Consider the following 14,379-nt stretch of genomic DNA (forward strand, 5'->3'; position numbering starts at 1 on the left):
TCCAAAAACTATGGTATATTTACACAATGGAATTCTACGCAGCAGAGAGAAAGAAGGAGCTTATACCCTTTGCAACGGCATGGATGGAACTGGAGAGCATTATGCTAAGTGAAATAAGCCAGGCGGTGAGGGACAAATACCATATGATCTCACCTTTAATTGGAACACAATCAATAGAAGAAAAAAGCAAACAAAATATAACCAGAGACATTGAAGTTAAGAACAATCTAACAATAGCCGGAGGGGGGGGTGGGGACAGTGGGAAGAGGGGATTACAGGAACTATTATAAAGGACACATGGACAAAATCAAGGGGGAGGGTGGAGGTGGGTGAGGGAGGTGGGTTCAGCTGGGGTGGGGTGGAGGGATGGGGAGAAAAGGCATATGACTGTAATTGAATAACAATAAAAATTTAAAAAAAAAAAGGAAAGATTCTCTGTGAGATCTGTATGGCTGGATCAGAGCTATGAACACTTAATGTGTAGTACACTGAATGACAGAGTTAAATGTGTTGTGGAGTTTGAAGTGCTGATTTAGCCTAATTCAATAGGATTAATTTTAGTATAAGAACAGACAAGAGAACTTGCACTCTCTCTCCTTCTGTCTGTCTCTCTCTCTCTCTCTGTGCACAAAGAAGAGGCCATGCAAGAACACAGTGAGATAGTGGTTACCTACAAGCCAGGAAGAGAGGCCTCAACACACATTGACCATGTTGTCACCCTGACCTGGGCCTTTGGCTTCCAGAACTGTGAGAAAATAAATGTCTGTTGTCTAAGTTACCTAGTCTATGGTATTTTGTTATGGCCTTCCAAGCTAATTGATACATTTCTTCTATAAAACAATGAATAAACTGGGAAAAAATGTGTCAGCAATCAACTTTTTTCAGAACTCTGGAAACTAACCAAAAGCTTGCAACAACCAGGGAAACAATAACTAGAAAAAAGAGCTGAATTTAGGTAAGAATAGTTAGCTTTTCAACATTTTAACTTAACCTCTTATATTCTCTTTCTCAGCTCAGTGGTTACCTTGCAAATAACAGCCTATAGTCAGTCCCTTGTGAATATTGGAAGAGGGAGTAAAATGGACCTCATGAGCAAAGAAATGTATAGGTTAGAACCCACCTGGATGAGCTAGAACCTCACAAAGATGGAGTAAAATCCATATCTATTCTTATTGCTTCTGATTACTTCAGGACTATTGCTTCTGACCTTGTTGAGGAGACTATGAATCCAGGGCCCTTCATCACAGAGTTAACACACTCGTTTGGCTGAGGAGTCAGAGAAGTTGAAGGAGAATTCATGGAAAAGTAGAGCAATTCCAGGTCTCTCTGCACATTTCCCTTGTGACTCACTGAATCTGGAAACATGAAAGAAAGGGCATTCTGGAAAGCATAGTTCAGTCTAGACAAATTGAATAAATATAAAGTGATCACAAGGTCCTCAAATCAAATTTTTCATATCTGGGAAAGGACACAATCACCTGAATATAAACTAAGAGAAAAAACAGACAACAGAAACATACCTAACAGCAACACAGTTGACTGAGACAGTAAAATTAGCTGATAAGTTTAAAATGACTATAATTGATTTATTCAAGGATGTAGAGGAAGAGTTACATAGCATTACCATAAAAGTGGAATCTAAGAAAAATACTTGGGATTTCTAGAAGAAGAAAATAAAACTTCTGAAATAAAGAAAGACTCATTAAAAGAGTTTAGTTGCATATTAGGCAAGGAGAATACAGGATTTGTGAACTGGGAGACTCTATTATTATAAATATCCAAACTGAAGATCAGAAAGAAGAAAGAATAGAATATGAATAAAAAAGCATAGGGAGATAAGAGACACACTGAAAAGATCTGACATACATGTAGTTAGACATCCAAAAGAAAAAGAGCATAATGCAGAAGTAATATTTGAAGAAATAATGGTTGGAATTTTATTTTTAAATTCGTGTATTCAAAGAGGAATGTGAAACTCAAGCAAGATAAATATACATTTATAAACAGATTATAAACAGATTATGGAAACCAAATTGAAGCAAAAATATTTAAAGCAATCTGCTAAAGACACATTGTTTTCATAGAAGTAATAATAAAATACGTCACTGACTTTTCAACATATAATACAATAAAAAAGTTGCAAAACAAAAAAATTATTGAACACCTTGGGGGGGGAAGTTCCAATTAATATTTATTTAAGTGACAGTGTCTTTAAAAATGTAGGTTAAGCAGAGATGATTATATCACCATCTGAGAAAAGTGAGTCACATGAGAACATGTGAAAAGACAGCTGTCTATGAGCCAGGAAGTGGGCCCTTAGACAGAATCTGTTGGAGGCTTAATCTTGAACTTCCCAGCCTCTAGAACTGGAGGAAACAAATTTCTGTTGTTTATAAGCCACCCGGTCTATGATATTTTATTATAGCATCCTGATTGGACAATGGCATCAGCTTAAGATATATTCAAGTTATTGAAAGAAAATGTATTTATTTACTGAATTTTATTTCTACCTTGAAAAATAAGTGTTTTCTCTGCCTTGCTCTTTCTTTTTATAATTTCATTCAAAACCACAATAAACACATAGTCTAAGTGGAAATGTAAAAATTTAATTTGTTTTTATGCTATACTAATTTTTACTAATTATCGACAACTGGGAGTTTTTCTCCCAGTTGTTTTTACTAATTATTTTCAAAGCAGAAATTTATGTATGATTTCCCATTTCCACAAACAATCACACAACCTGATGCTTTTAAATGTTAGCTAGTCTGATAGTGATAAGATGAAGTCTCATTGTATTTGATTTAATTCCCCTGAATGGTGATTTTTAAGAATCTTTTCACATATTGTTTTATTTTACTTTATTTTATAAATAAAGTGTCTTTAGTGCCAGATCTCGAGAACAATGCTACACAAATATTAAATCAGGTTATCATCATTAAGAACCTATGAAGCAAGTACTATTATTCGATCTGCCAGTTCCTCAAGCCCAGAGGCACATAAAAATCTTAGTGTTTATAGAATTGCATATTTTTACTTGCATTTCTGTAACTATTTCCTTTATAGATTTAAGAGTGCGTTGTTAGTTGTCGGAGGCCCCATTCTTCCGGCCACCTCAAATGAGAATAAGTTGTCCCAAACACAATCTGTTGTTCCAGCGGGAAAGGGGGTGGTGATTCCCTCTAGTGGAGAATGCCCCAAGCCCTTCTCCAAAATGGCTTTTATTGGGATCATTATGTGCAGCATACATGCATAGCTCATCAGTCAATGTCCAAAGGCTATAGTTATAGAAAACAAATATTATCTATAGATAACAATTGAAGAAGCACAAAGATCTGCCTCAGGTCAGGGTCTGTTAGACATGCTGATGCCAGATGGTTGTTAAGGTGTATTTCATGAGACAAGGAGTTCACTCCTTATGCTTTGAACTTAAACATCTGGTTTACACCAACAGGGCTATAGCAATGAAAAGCAAGCTTCAAGAGATACAATGTATTCTTTAGGCCTAATTTCCCATGGGAACCCTCAGTGTTAGTATCAGGTCATGCCTGCCACCTGCATTCCAGCGCTCTGGTTGGGACTTATTGGCCTCTTTCAAAGCCTGGCTCACATGGGGCTACAGTCTCCAAAACCACACGAAGTGGTCCCCAACAGTTAGTATATATGGATTGTGCAATTATATTTAGAAAGTTTTGGTATAAGGTCTTATCTTTGTGAGTGACCTTTTTATTCCTACTAATTTCTTTTTAATTATATATTTCCCAATATTAATATATCTTTCCATGTAGGGAACCGCCCTGCCTGCTTTCAGAAGCTGTAATTTCCCATGGCTAAGCCTGAGTAAAGGACCTTGGGACCATAAGCCACTCAGGAGACAAAGCTTATCTTCCTGGCAGGGGTGCCACCTCTGCCCCCTTTTACTTCACCCTGCTTGGCCCTGAGTGGATGACTGGTTAGCCAATGCCAGATTCCTCAAGGAAGGGATGACCTAAGACAGGCATGGTTGCAAAGGGACCCTCAGGGAAGGACTTGAGGGGCTATAGAAAAAGGGGGTGATGGACCCTCACCCCTTAGCTTTGACATAGCCTGAGTCCTCATTCTGTCTGCAAGAAGTCTCCTGATCTCTTGGCTGCCTTACTTCCCCTGCCTGACTTAAGCCTGAAACAATGCCAGAGGGCGGTGCAGCCCTGGGCAGAAAAAGGAGGTTCCCTGGGGAGATCAGGCCTAAGAAAGAATGCACAAAATCCTGTGAAACCTGCTTTGCTAAGAATGCCCTCAGTTTTCTCATAAGGGTCCATGAATGAAATGACTTTGTTTCCCAAAGGTTTATGACCCTTTAGTTAACTGACTCTGACTCAGAATAAGCCCTCATAGTTTTTTGAATGTTATCTATTGTTTGATCATTACTGCTTGACAATAATGAATGAGGGCCTTCCTTGATGTAATGCTCCCAGAAAGCAATAAAAGCCTGTCCAGGCAAGGGCTGAGGCGCTCTCTCACTCAGAGTGGCCATGCTGTCCCTTTTTCTCCACAGGACTTCCACAGTCCATGTGAATTTGTTCATCGCACGCACAACACCATGGGCACTGGCTGGCCGGAGCCCACATCATTTCCATATATATTTTTTTTAGTACAAGTTGCATAGTTTTGGTTTTTGCATCCTTGTATTTTCCACTTTTCTCTGTCATTATGCTTTGGTTAAGTCTCTTGTAAATATTATTATAGATTGGAGAGTAGTTTTCTTTTAATTGTTTAATTAATGCTAGATATGACATTTAATTACTGATATAGATTTATTTCTACCTTCAGAGAGTACTTCCATTTTGCCATCTAGATTAATTGTTTTATTCCAGTTATTCCCCTAATTTGTTATCCTCTGATTACATTTCCATGGTCTCTTTCTCTTTCTACCTTTCTTTCCCTTTCTTCCTTTCTTTCTTCCTTTTTTCCTTTTTTCTTTTTTTCTCTTTCTTTCTTTCTTTCTTTCTTTCTTTCTTTCTTTCTTTCTTTCTTTCTTTCTTTCTTCCTTCCTTCCTTCCTTCCTTCCTTCCTTCCTTCCTTCCTTCCTTCCTTCCTTCTTTCTTGCTTGCTTTCCTCTTTCTTGCTTTCTTGCTTTCTTTTATTCTTTTTTGTGTGTTAACATAGTTTGTACAAAAGCTACAAAATTAAATGCAAATTTGAATATAGAAATATATTTTATTTGCCCTCCACCTAGAATTACTTGGTTATATATAATATTGTAGGGCCACAGGTATTTGCTTCTGAGCTCTTAGCATGTTGTTCCACCATCTTCTCTTCACTCATAGTTCCAAATAAGTTGTTTGATGCTTTTTTAATCCCTTAACTTTGTAGGAAACCTATCAAGGAAATAAAATTTACATTGTTAATAAAATTGTAAAGCATTGTAAATTCACATCTTAATAAAGACAAGTAGTTCAAATGAAAATGTGTTTGAGAACATATTGCTCTTCTTTGAGATGCCAAAGACATCTTTGGAAAACCCGTGAGAAATAAGTGTTATTTAGAAGTCATGAATTTGAATTCTCTAGCTTAAATCAATGAGAGAGAAATTTTTGCAGGGTGGAAGCCTGCAAGGGATAAAGGCATTCTAGAAAGGAGTCATATAATTTGCGTATTGAAGTAAATACACAACTGAAGTAAATGATACCTTGGTGAAACTTTAATCAAGAATTCTCTCTCTCTATCTACCTCTCTCTCTCTCATAACTCAAATAGCAAATCAGTATTTGCTTGGAAAAGGCTTGTGCACAATAAAATTGATGTATATGTCACAAGACACATCAGAAGCGGCAGTGGGTCTGTGGATTTGCTTCTGACATTTTTCTAAATACTCTTATGCATCCTCTTAACCTCTTGGAACTTGGAAACTTGTGAAACATAAGAGACATGGAATTGGAATAATTAACTTTCAACATGTAAAAAATGCTGAACTCATTCAATAAAAGAACAAAGAAAACAGCTACTAGAAAACCAATGGAAACAATCCTAAAACCCCAACACCAGCTTGATAGAATTAAACATTAAAAAATGTGGGAAACATATTGGGGGAAATTTTGTGCTTTTGTAAAATAAAATTGATTTAATTGTGAGAGGTGGTTGATTATTTTTTAATTTAAAAATCTCACCACTAATTTAGAACATTTCTATTTGAAGTTTGAGCATTTTTAATTTGGCTATGTTTTCATGAATTTGCTGCCATAAAAGTCTGTAAAAGTAACAATGTGAGCATATGATAACAAATAGAATAAATTGGGTCTTTCCAGTTCACTGCACTGTATGATCTTTAGTTCAAATCAATTAATGTATTAATGTACTGTCTTGATGTTTTCTCCCATCAAATTCTGGGGAAAATAAAAATGATACTTGGTAAAATCATTCAGTGGCTAAAGCACCTTTTCCATCGGTCTCAATGGAAGGTGAAGAGCAGCATCAAGAAAGGGCCTTGAAGCCTTGGCTGGTGTGGCTCAGTGGATTGAGCGCCAACCTGTAAATCAAAGGGACGCTGGTTCGATGCCAGGTCTAGGGCACATGCCTGGGTTACAGGGTTGCCCTGTTTGATTCCAGGTCTAGGGAACAAGCCTGAGTTGCAGGCCAGGTCCCCAGCAGGAGGTGTGCAAGAGGCAACCACACACTGATGTTTCTCCCCCTCCCTTCCCCTCTGTCTAAATAAATAAAATTAAAAAAAAAAAAAAAAAGAAACAAATGGTCTTGCAGCCCCATGAACCTCAAAGCAGGGCCTGTTTTTAGCAACTCTGGTCACCTCTGTTGTGAGAGACAGTAAAACTTCTCCTTGACTCTAACGCTGCTTTTAATCCCACTAAATCAACAGATAAACGTGACTTGAATCAAATAAATTGGCCACAGGCTTCTTACTACTTCCCCCGTCAGTAATCTGTGCCTATGGAAGTGGGGATAATGATTGGGTGGTTGTTCTTGGTGTCAGAAACTAGAAATGGGAAGCATAAATCTGTATTATAGGAAGCACACACTCATTCCTTGCATTGGTTTAATCTCAACTGGAAGACTGATTCTCAACATTGCAGAGGTAATGAGGACTCTGACTCCAGGCCAAAATCCTCTGTGTGATCCCTTGTCTGACTATGGGAAATTGCAACGGCTTTGCCTAGCAGCCCTTGTGGGAGAGAGGTCCTCTCCGCATCAGGCTTGGTGCATTGCCGATCCGATCCGTGCTTTGCAAGTTTCTGGAGGGAGTTGCTGTCAAGGACACAGTCCCCCATCCCCAGCGGCCATGCTGATTGCATATCTGCAACCCTAGCCCAGAACCTCCTTTTTGAGACATTCTTGTTGGGGGCCTCAGCTGAGATGCTTTCCAGTCACCTCTGGGGAGACCCTTTTTTGGGGGAGGGAGATGGCAGTTATCTGTAATAAAATACCGTTCTCCACTCTGACTCAGTACTTTTCCACTCCTTGTCCTTCTCTGCCTCTCTTTCCTCTCACTAGTCCCACCCATCCCTCAGGCCATAAAACTGCAAAGCCTTTTATTTCAGTGCTGCTTTGTAGTGAGACAAAGTTTTCCCAACAGCGCCGCCTGTCACCTGACCTGGGTGGGCCCAGGGCTATTGTATGGGGCAAAGGGAACTGTGAGAGCCAGGCTACCTTCCTTTTTGGCTTATACCACAACAGTAGGGAAAAACTAGGCTGTGAACAATCCGTTTGGCTTGTCCTAACTGACCACCTTAACATCTAGCAGCTTTCCACAGGTAGTATAAGGAAAACCAAGAGTCAATGGATGCAAAGATTATTTTAAAAAGTACCCATTCTTGGTGGTTCTAGGTTAGGGCCTTTTTTTTCCTAAGTAAATATAATTTCTCATGTAAAAATTTATGACACAGACCTTAACTCAGACAAGAATCAGGAAGGCCTGTAGAAGAAGGTGGTGAAATTATTTAGCATGAGGTACTTAGCATAGTATAATGCTGTGGTTTTCAAGCCTCATCTGGAAGCTTGCAGGTAGCTCATCATTTTTTTTTTTTACTATCGACATTCTATGTTGTACATAATAACTTGCCATGGGTTTGCATTGTATATGGGAGGGGAGAAACTGCTGGTAATCAAGAGTACATATTTGCATTACTTTGCCTACCATTTTAAATGTAACTTTTTAGGATTGTAGATTACTGAGGGAACACAAGTACCAAGAATTACATTTTTTTTTCTTCCTGGATGAATACATCTGCATTTCTTTCCATTTTCATAAGGAGACTATATTAGCACAATAAAACCAGGACTTTCATCTTTGGGCATCAGTTAGGGGCATTTCAAAGTTATGTGCCCTCCTGTGAATACAGGTTTAGAAGTGTTCCTGGTCTAGCCTCTGTGGACACAGAGTCTCTGAAAGAGAAACTATAATATTAAGTTTTCGATTCTGCCTCTGAGATCGAAATAGGAGAAAACAAGCCTTGCAAAGAGCTCAGAATGCAGAAGGCTTCAGTGAATGCCTGTGGATTAAAAAACTGGGCCTCCTAGTTGTGAGAGAGTTGAGAGAGTTGTCACAGTTGTGAAGCTTGAACTGAGACTGCCATTGGAATATGAGGCACTAACACTGGCGCCTGTAGAAACCCCGAGGGCTTCAAGAAGTCTCCAGGTGGGAAACGCTTACATGCGGCGCAGGGTTTTTCCCTTTCCTTGCTATTAAGGCACAAGGCCAGGAAGGTCACCTCTGCAACACCTGGAGATCAGTCAGATGGTTGAGACCTTCTGAGTTCCCACCCTTCCCCTTCCCCTTCCACTTACCTCTGAATCTGAAGTAGATAAAGGAAATGATCATGGTGATGAAGACAGTCAGAACACACAGGATCACAGTAATGTCCTCCAACCAGATGGTATCCAACTGGAAATGTGGGTCTGCAGCAGGGACTGAAAGGTGCGAGAATTAACAGGGTCACAGATTTATAAGAGATTTACTTTTCAAATGCTTATTCCTCTACCCTTCTGGGCTGATAGGACGGTGGGGAGGAAGCAGGCTGGGCTATGAAGGTGACCATCGTGATGAGCATGTTAGGGCTGAGTCTGGAGGAGGGCTGTGTCCAGGCAGATACACATTCTTCCACTCGAGCAGCGTGACACCTGCTTTCTGTTTGGCCAGTATTTGCAGCAGAGACAGACACATTGTGTCTTTGTTGTTTCAATTTGGTGCTGTAGGCCTTCAAGAACAGTCTAGAATGAGCAGGATCTCTGAGATGGAGGAGATCTTAAAATTCTCAAAAGTCATCCTCTTATCTAGAGCAGAAGTCTCCTTTAAAATGTCTTTTTTGGGTGATTCTAAAGTAGAAAACATCCCCATCTCATCATATTGGTTAATATATGCTGTGATGGGAGCACCGTTGCCAACGGTTAGGGTATCTGTTTTATCACTGGGCAGCTATGCCTGCTTTCCTATGTCAGCGGAGTTTGCCTCATTGACAAAGATTGTTCATCGATTCATACTGAATGGGTTCAGAACATGCCTCCCCAAGATGTGCTGCTTTGGCACGTGGATTACTTTGAGCTGAAGGCAATCAAGTCTGTGTGAGTGCAAGAGACATTTTTACCTCTGCCTTAAGCAATTTAAGTAAGGCCTTGCCCATTATACGAGTTACTACCAGAGATAACCTTTTAGGGCCTGTCTATAGGGCTGGGCAAATGTCTAGTTCCTTACAGTTTGTTCTTCTTATTGTTCTGTGAATTGCCCTTCTTCCCTCTGAAGCCCCAGGCGTATTAACTTATTCCTTAGCTCAGTATGTCATATACACCTCATTCCACCCTTCTGTCTCTAAACCTCCCAAGGATGCGAAGTCTCTGACTCTTATACATGTGGGGTTCTTGTACGCACATACGCTATACTTGGTTAGTTTCTTTTGTTGATCTGTCTCATGTTGGTTTCATTGTTAGACCAACTGAAAGAGCCTAGAAAGGTAGAGTAAAATTTCTTCCTCCTCAAACATTTCTATCTTGTAGAGAAAGACAACCAAGGTGGTGAGGATGGGAAACTGGGGTCAGAGTGTCTTAAATCCATGTCATTGAAACAGCAGTTGAAATAACTGATGATATTGTTGTTAGACAAGAGAAGACTTATTAAGGCATTATGACTGCTGGCCTCAACTCTCGTGTCGTGGAGACAGAGGACCCAAAATATTCCATGAGGTCTTAGACTGTACAAACGGGGGTTAAAGCATTCACCTAATTAATATCTACTTGCCCCTGAAATTTGAGATAAATTATTTGCCCTTGATGAGATCAGAGATTCTTCCTTTTATAATATTAATAGAATAAATTTAAAAAAAAAACAAAATTGCTCTGGGTCGGTGTGCAAAAGGAAGCAGTGAAGAGTCAGCACGTCTCTCTCTCTTGGTCACACTTACCTATTTTCCAACATTAACAGTTAGGAGAACTTCAAGCTTCTTTTCATAAGGCATAGAAAGTAATTTAAAACAAATCAAAGAAAAAACCTGGAAATAAATAGTCCAAAGATGCTAAGAATATTAACTCAGAGTAGTATGTGTATGTGTTTAAGCTAAGCTGAGGTTTTTCCTTTTTTTTTTCACTTTGAGATTATGTTTCTTTGTTTTTTTCTTTTTTTTTATTATTATTCAAGTACAGTTGTCTCCATTTTCCCTGCACCACTCCCCTGCGCCCCACCCATCCCCACCTCCCACCCTCAATCCTACCCCTCCTTTGGTTTTGTCCATGTGTCCTTTATTTATGTTCCTTGGTTACCATTCCCCTTTTTTCCCTGTTATCTTTTCTCCCCTCCCTTCTGGTCACTGTCAGTTTGTTCTTTATTTTAGTGCCTCTGGTTATATTTTGTCTAAGCTGAGTTTTTATTTCCTCTCCTCTTCCCATGACTAGAGCTATCCTACGCTTAGAAGGCAAGTTAAGGTCATGGAGGGAACGCAAGTAAAGAAAGACATGGCATGAGCTGGGGAGGGAGGGGAAGGAGGACGGCAAACACATGTGGTCCAGTTTTCCTGCCAGATGAGGTCACCAGAAAGGGATTCAGGATAGAACTCCTAACTGATGCTAATGCTTATGCTAATGCTAATGATAATAATAGCAAGCAATAATATTGCTTGTACCATGTGCAAAGCCAAGCTGAGTGATTTTGATATGACAAATTTAATCTAGAATAACATTATAAAGTATGTATATTTTATTAATATTTCACAGATGAAGACACTGTAGTTCAGAAACTAAATAACTTCCCCAAGTTCACACAGTTAATAGTATAACCAAGGAAGTCTGTCTCTCGTCTGGCACTGATTCTTGGAAATAAATGGTGTGCATCTCTTGAAGGTTTCTCTGTGCATAAACTCCACAGAGAACAGGCACAGCGGAAGGTGTTTGCTGGAGATACCGATGCTGGCTATCTCTTTTGAGAAGAAACAATTACCTGCATTTAGGAAAGCAATCCGATTCATTGTAAAATATTGAGAATAAGAGACACATGGTTTGAATGCCAGAATAGTCAATCTTATTGCTTGCTGGATCAATTGATATAAGTTAATCAAATTTTATGTTCTTCTGTATCTGCATCTTCAAGTTGCAGAGATGATAGACATTGCATAAGAATGTTACAGAATTAAAGTATGCAGTGATTGTGGAACTTTCCGGCAATTCATATTTGTTCAATGAATTAATAGGTGATTTCATGAAACCCCCAAAATCCAGGAGGCTGAAATCCAAACCCTATGACATGAAGCCCAATTTTTTTTGTCCTATAATTTAAACAAATATCACTCTTCTTTCGCTAAATGTTTTTACCAGAGATTGGACACTGGGAAAGGAAATATTTTCAAGAAGCATCGACCTTTTTGATCCCACATACCTCTGCTTTTGAAACGCAAATGGCAGATGAGTATGCTGATTACACATATCGAAGACAGTATTATTCCTGTGCCCACTGCAAAAGGACTTCTCCTTTTGCTGCAGCAATCTGAAGAAACAGAGATATAATAATCACTGGTTATTGGTTGGGAGGTACTTTGGATTGGGAAAAATGCACCAAGCATGCAAGAGCTATATTATAATACCATCCCTCTGTATTAATTTAGAATAGGAATAAAGAAAAAAAAAGAATGGGACTAAGGTGTAGTCTAAAGGAGCTAGCTAAAGGGTGTAAAGGTTCTAAAGGGTTGGGTCTAGAGCTGGTGGTGACCAGGACACAGGAAGCAGAGCTCTTTCTAGAGTGGGACAGGTTTTTGACTGAGGCTAAATAGACCTGGAGAAAAACAACTCATCTTATTTTTTTCCCCTCCATCTAGCCCATCGATCAATGTGCCTCATTAGAGCGCATAAGACAAGGGTTATGCACTGGTCATTACCATTTTGTCGAGTTTTAAAAGAGGCCAGGAGAAGTATAGCTTTGGAGACCTCTTACTGCCTACGAATCTCATGAATCAAAGGGGTTCAGACAACATATTATTTAAAATTTTGTTCAGCACATGTCATTATATTGTCATGTGGCTGCCTACTTTTTCCATGAAAATATTCTATGGTGTCGGGGTTTACTGCCACAGGTGGTGCAATTTTTTTTTGGCTGGAGAATTATGAGCACAGTTTTACTTAGTGGTTAAATTATGGCATAAAAAGGTCATGAGCATTATAGTGGCATAAGAGGTCCCTCTTTTTTCCCCCCCATCAACAACAAAATTTGGCACCCATCTACAAGAAGAAGTGTTTCTGCGGGAGTTGTGGGACACAGGGCCCTATATCAAGGGGCCTAGGAGGGGTCTTGCCCACCTGTGCATGGGGTAGCAGGCAGACAGCCTCCGGTGCAGACTCTGGAACATACAGAAGACGGTGAACTGCGTCTGGCTTCTTTCTGCTGATCTAAAACACATGAAGACATTGACTTAAGCAATGACCTACTACCTAAGAGTCCTGTTGAAGTTCATATTTCCCAAGGAGGGGTTCCTGCACTTCAGAGGAGGAAAACAACAACAACAAACAGAGAGAGAGAGGAGAGTGTGGATGCATTGGAGTGCATAAGAGGATCAGCTTGACCCCTCCCCAAGTAGGAACATCTTAGGGCTAAATGAGATGGCTGTGGTTTCTCCCGCGGGTGATGGGAGAGCCAGTGAGTAAATGCCTGGCTTCCCCAGCTGTGCAGGAGGCTTCCAGAAGACCCATTCATCTCTCAGAGTATCCAGTGTATTCAATTGGAAGCTCCATGAGTGAACAGATCAAGAAAGTGCTTATACGTTTTAAGGAGGGCATTAATGGGATATGGTTCTTGCTGACTGCATTCTGGATTCCATCAAGAAGCCTGCCTGTGAGCTATAGGATAAACATAACCCAAGGATCTTCCAAACTGGCCTGCTGGCACACCCAGCATACCACGTGCCAAATCCATACCTCCCGCACGTTGTGGCTGGCTCCCACTTCCTTCTGGGAGCAGTGAGAGCCCGCACTGGTAGATAGGGATCAGGAGCAGAAAGCAGGCCAGGGTGTGTGGGACAAGGAGAACTGTTTTGTTTCCCACTGAGGGAAACCGGGAAACAAAAGAGACTGAGAGCAGCCAGCACTGTGTATTGTAAAATCAAGAAAAGATACACAAGCTAAAGAATTCTGCCACAAAGGGTGTAAGTGTGGGGCAGGTGTATCCATTCAAGCCTGAGACCGCCTCAGAATCTATAGCGGTTGCAATCATGTATCTGATAAGGGGTTTTTCCATCCCAAGTATACAAGAAATTCATACAAGTCAATATAAAAAATCAATTTTAAAAATGGACAGAGAATCTGAATAAACATTTTTTTTCCGAAGAAGATATACAAATGGTCCACGGGTACATGAAAAGATGCTCAACATCACTAATCAACAGGGAAATGCAAATCAAAACCACAGTGAGTTATCACGTCATACCTGTTAGAATGGCTGTTGTTAAAACAAGAACTGAAAGGTATCGGCCAGAATGTGGAGAGAGGGGGAGCCTTGTGCAGTGTTGTGGGAATGTAAATTGGTGCAGCCAGTATTGAAAAGAGTAGGGAGCTTCCTCAAACATGAAAACTAGGAATCCCATATGGTCCAGCAATTCAGCTTCTGGGTACAGTCCTGTGCCATGGACATTTATATCAACAACAGACCACATACGTGATTGTGGTCCCATGAGATTAACATGAAGCTGAAAATTTTTACGTCCTAGTGATGTCTTAGCCATCATAATGTGCTGGTGCCGTGCTTCACATGGTGGGAACACGCACCATCGCGTTACAGGTGCCAGCTGTACTCAGCAGGGTAACATGCTGTACAGATTTCTAGCCAGGAGCTGTAGGGGAACAGAATTTGTCACCCCCAAAATAGATCTATTTGGCATAGGAATTATTTTAGTTTTGTTAATTTTACCGAGCAGACATGGGAGAAGCT

The 14,379-nt window shown here is 40.0% G+C and overlaps 1 protein-coding gene across 4 annotated transcripts in view; it reads right to left on the reverse strand.

The window, feature by feature from the left end:
- Positions 1 to 5,207: 5,207 nt before the first annotated feature.
- LOC112314603 (putative selection and upkeep of intraepithelial T-cells protein 1 homolog) overlaps positions 5,208 to 14,379 on the reverse strand; it is a 29,496-nt gene continuing 20,324 nt past the window's right edge. For all 4 annotated transcript variants that reach the window (XM_045204274.3, XM_053919506.2, XM_024571187.4 and 1 more), the window contains 4 exons: positions 12,756 to 12,845; positions 11,842 to 11,949; positions 8,772 to 8,894; positions 5,208 to 5,354 (listed from right to left, as the gene is read on the reverse strand). In XM_045204274.3, coding sequence (XP_045060209.2) covers positions 5,338 to 5,354; positions 8,772 to 8,894; positions 11,842 to 11,949; positions 12,756 to 12,845 — 338 coding nt within the window. In that variant the 3' untranslated portion in view covers positions 5,208 to 5,337. The remainder of the gene's footprint in view (positions 5,355 to 8,771; positions 8,895 to 11,841; positions 11,950 to 12,755; positions 12,846 to 14,379) is intronic.

The sequence above is a fragment of the Desmodus rotundus genome, chromosome 3 (assembly GCF_022682495.2).
Source record: "Desmodus rotundus isolate HL8 chromosome 3, HLdesRot8A.1, whole genome shotgun sequence".
In the NCBI taxonomy this organism is placed as follows: domain Eukaryota; kingdom Metazoa; phylum Chordata; class Mammalia; order Chiroptera; family Phyllostomidae; genus Desmodus; species Desmodus rotundus.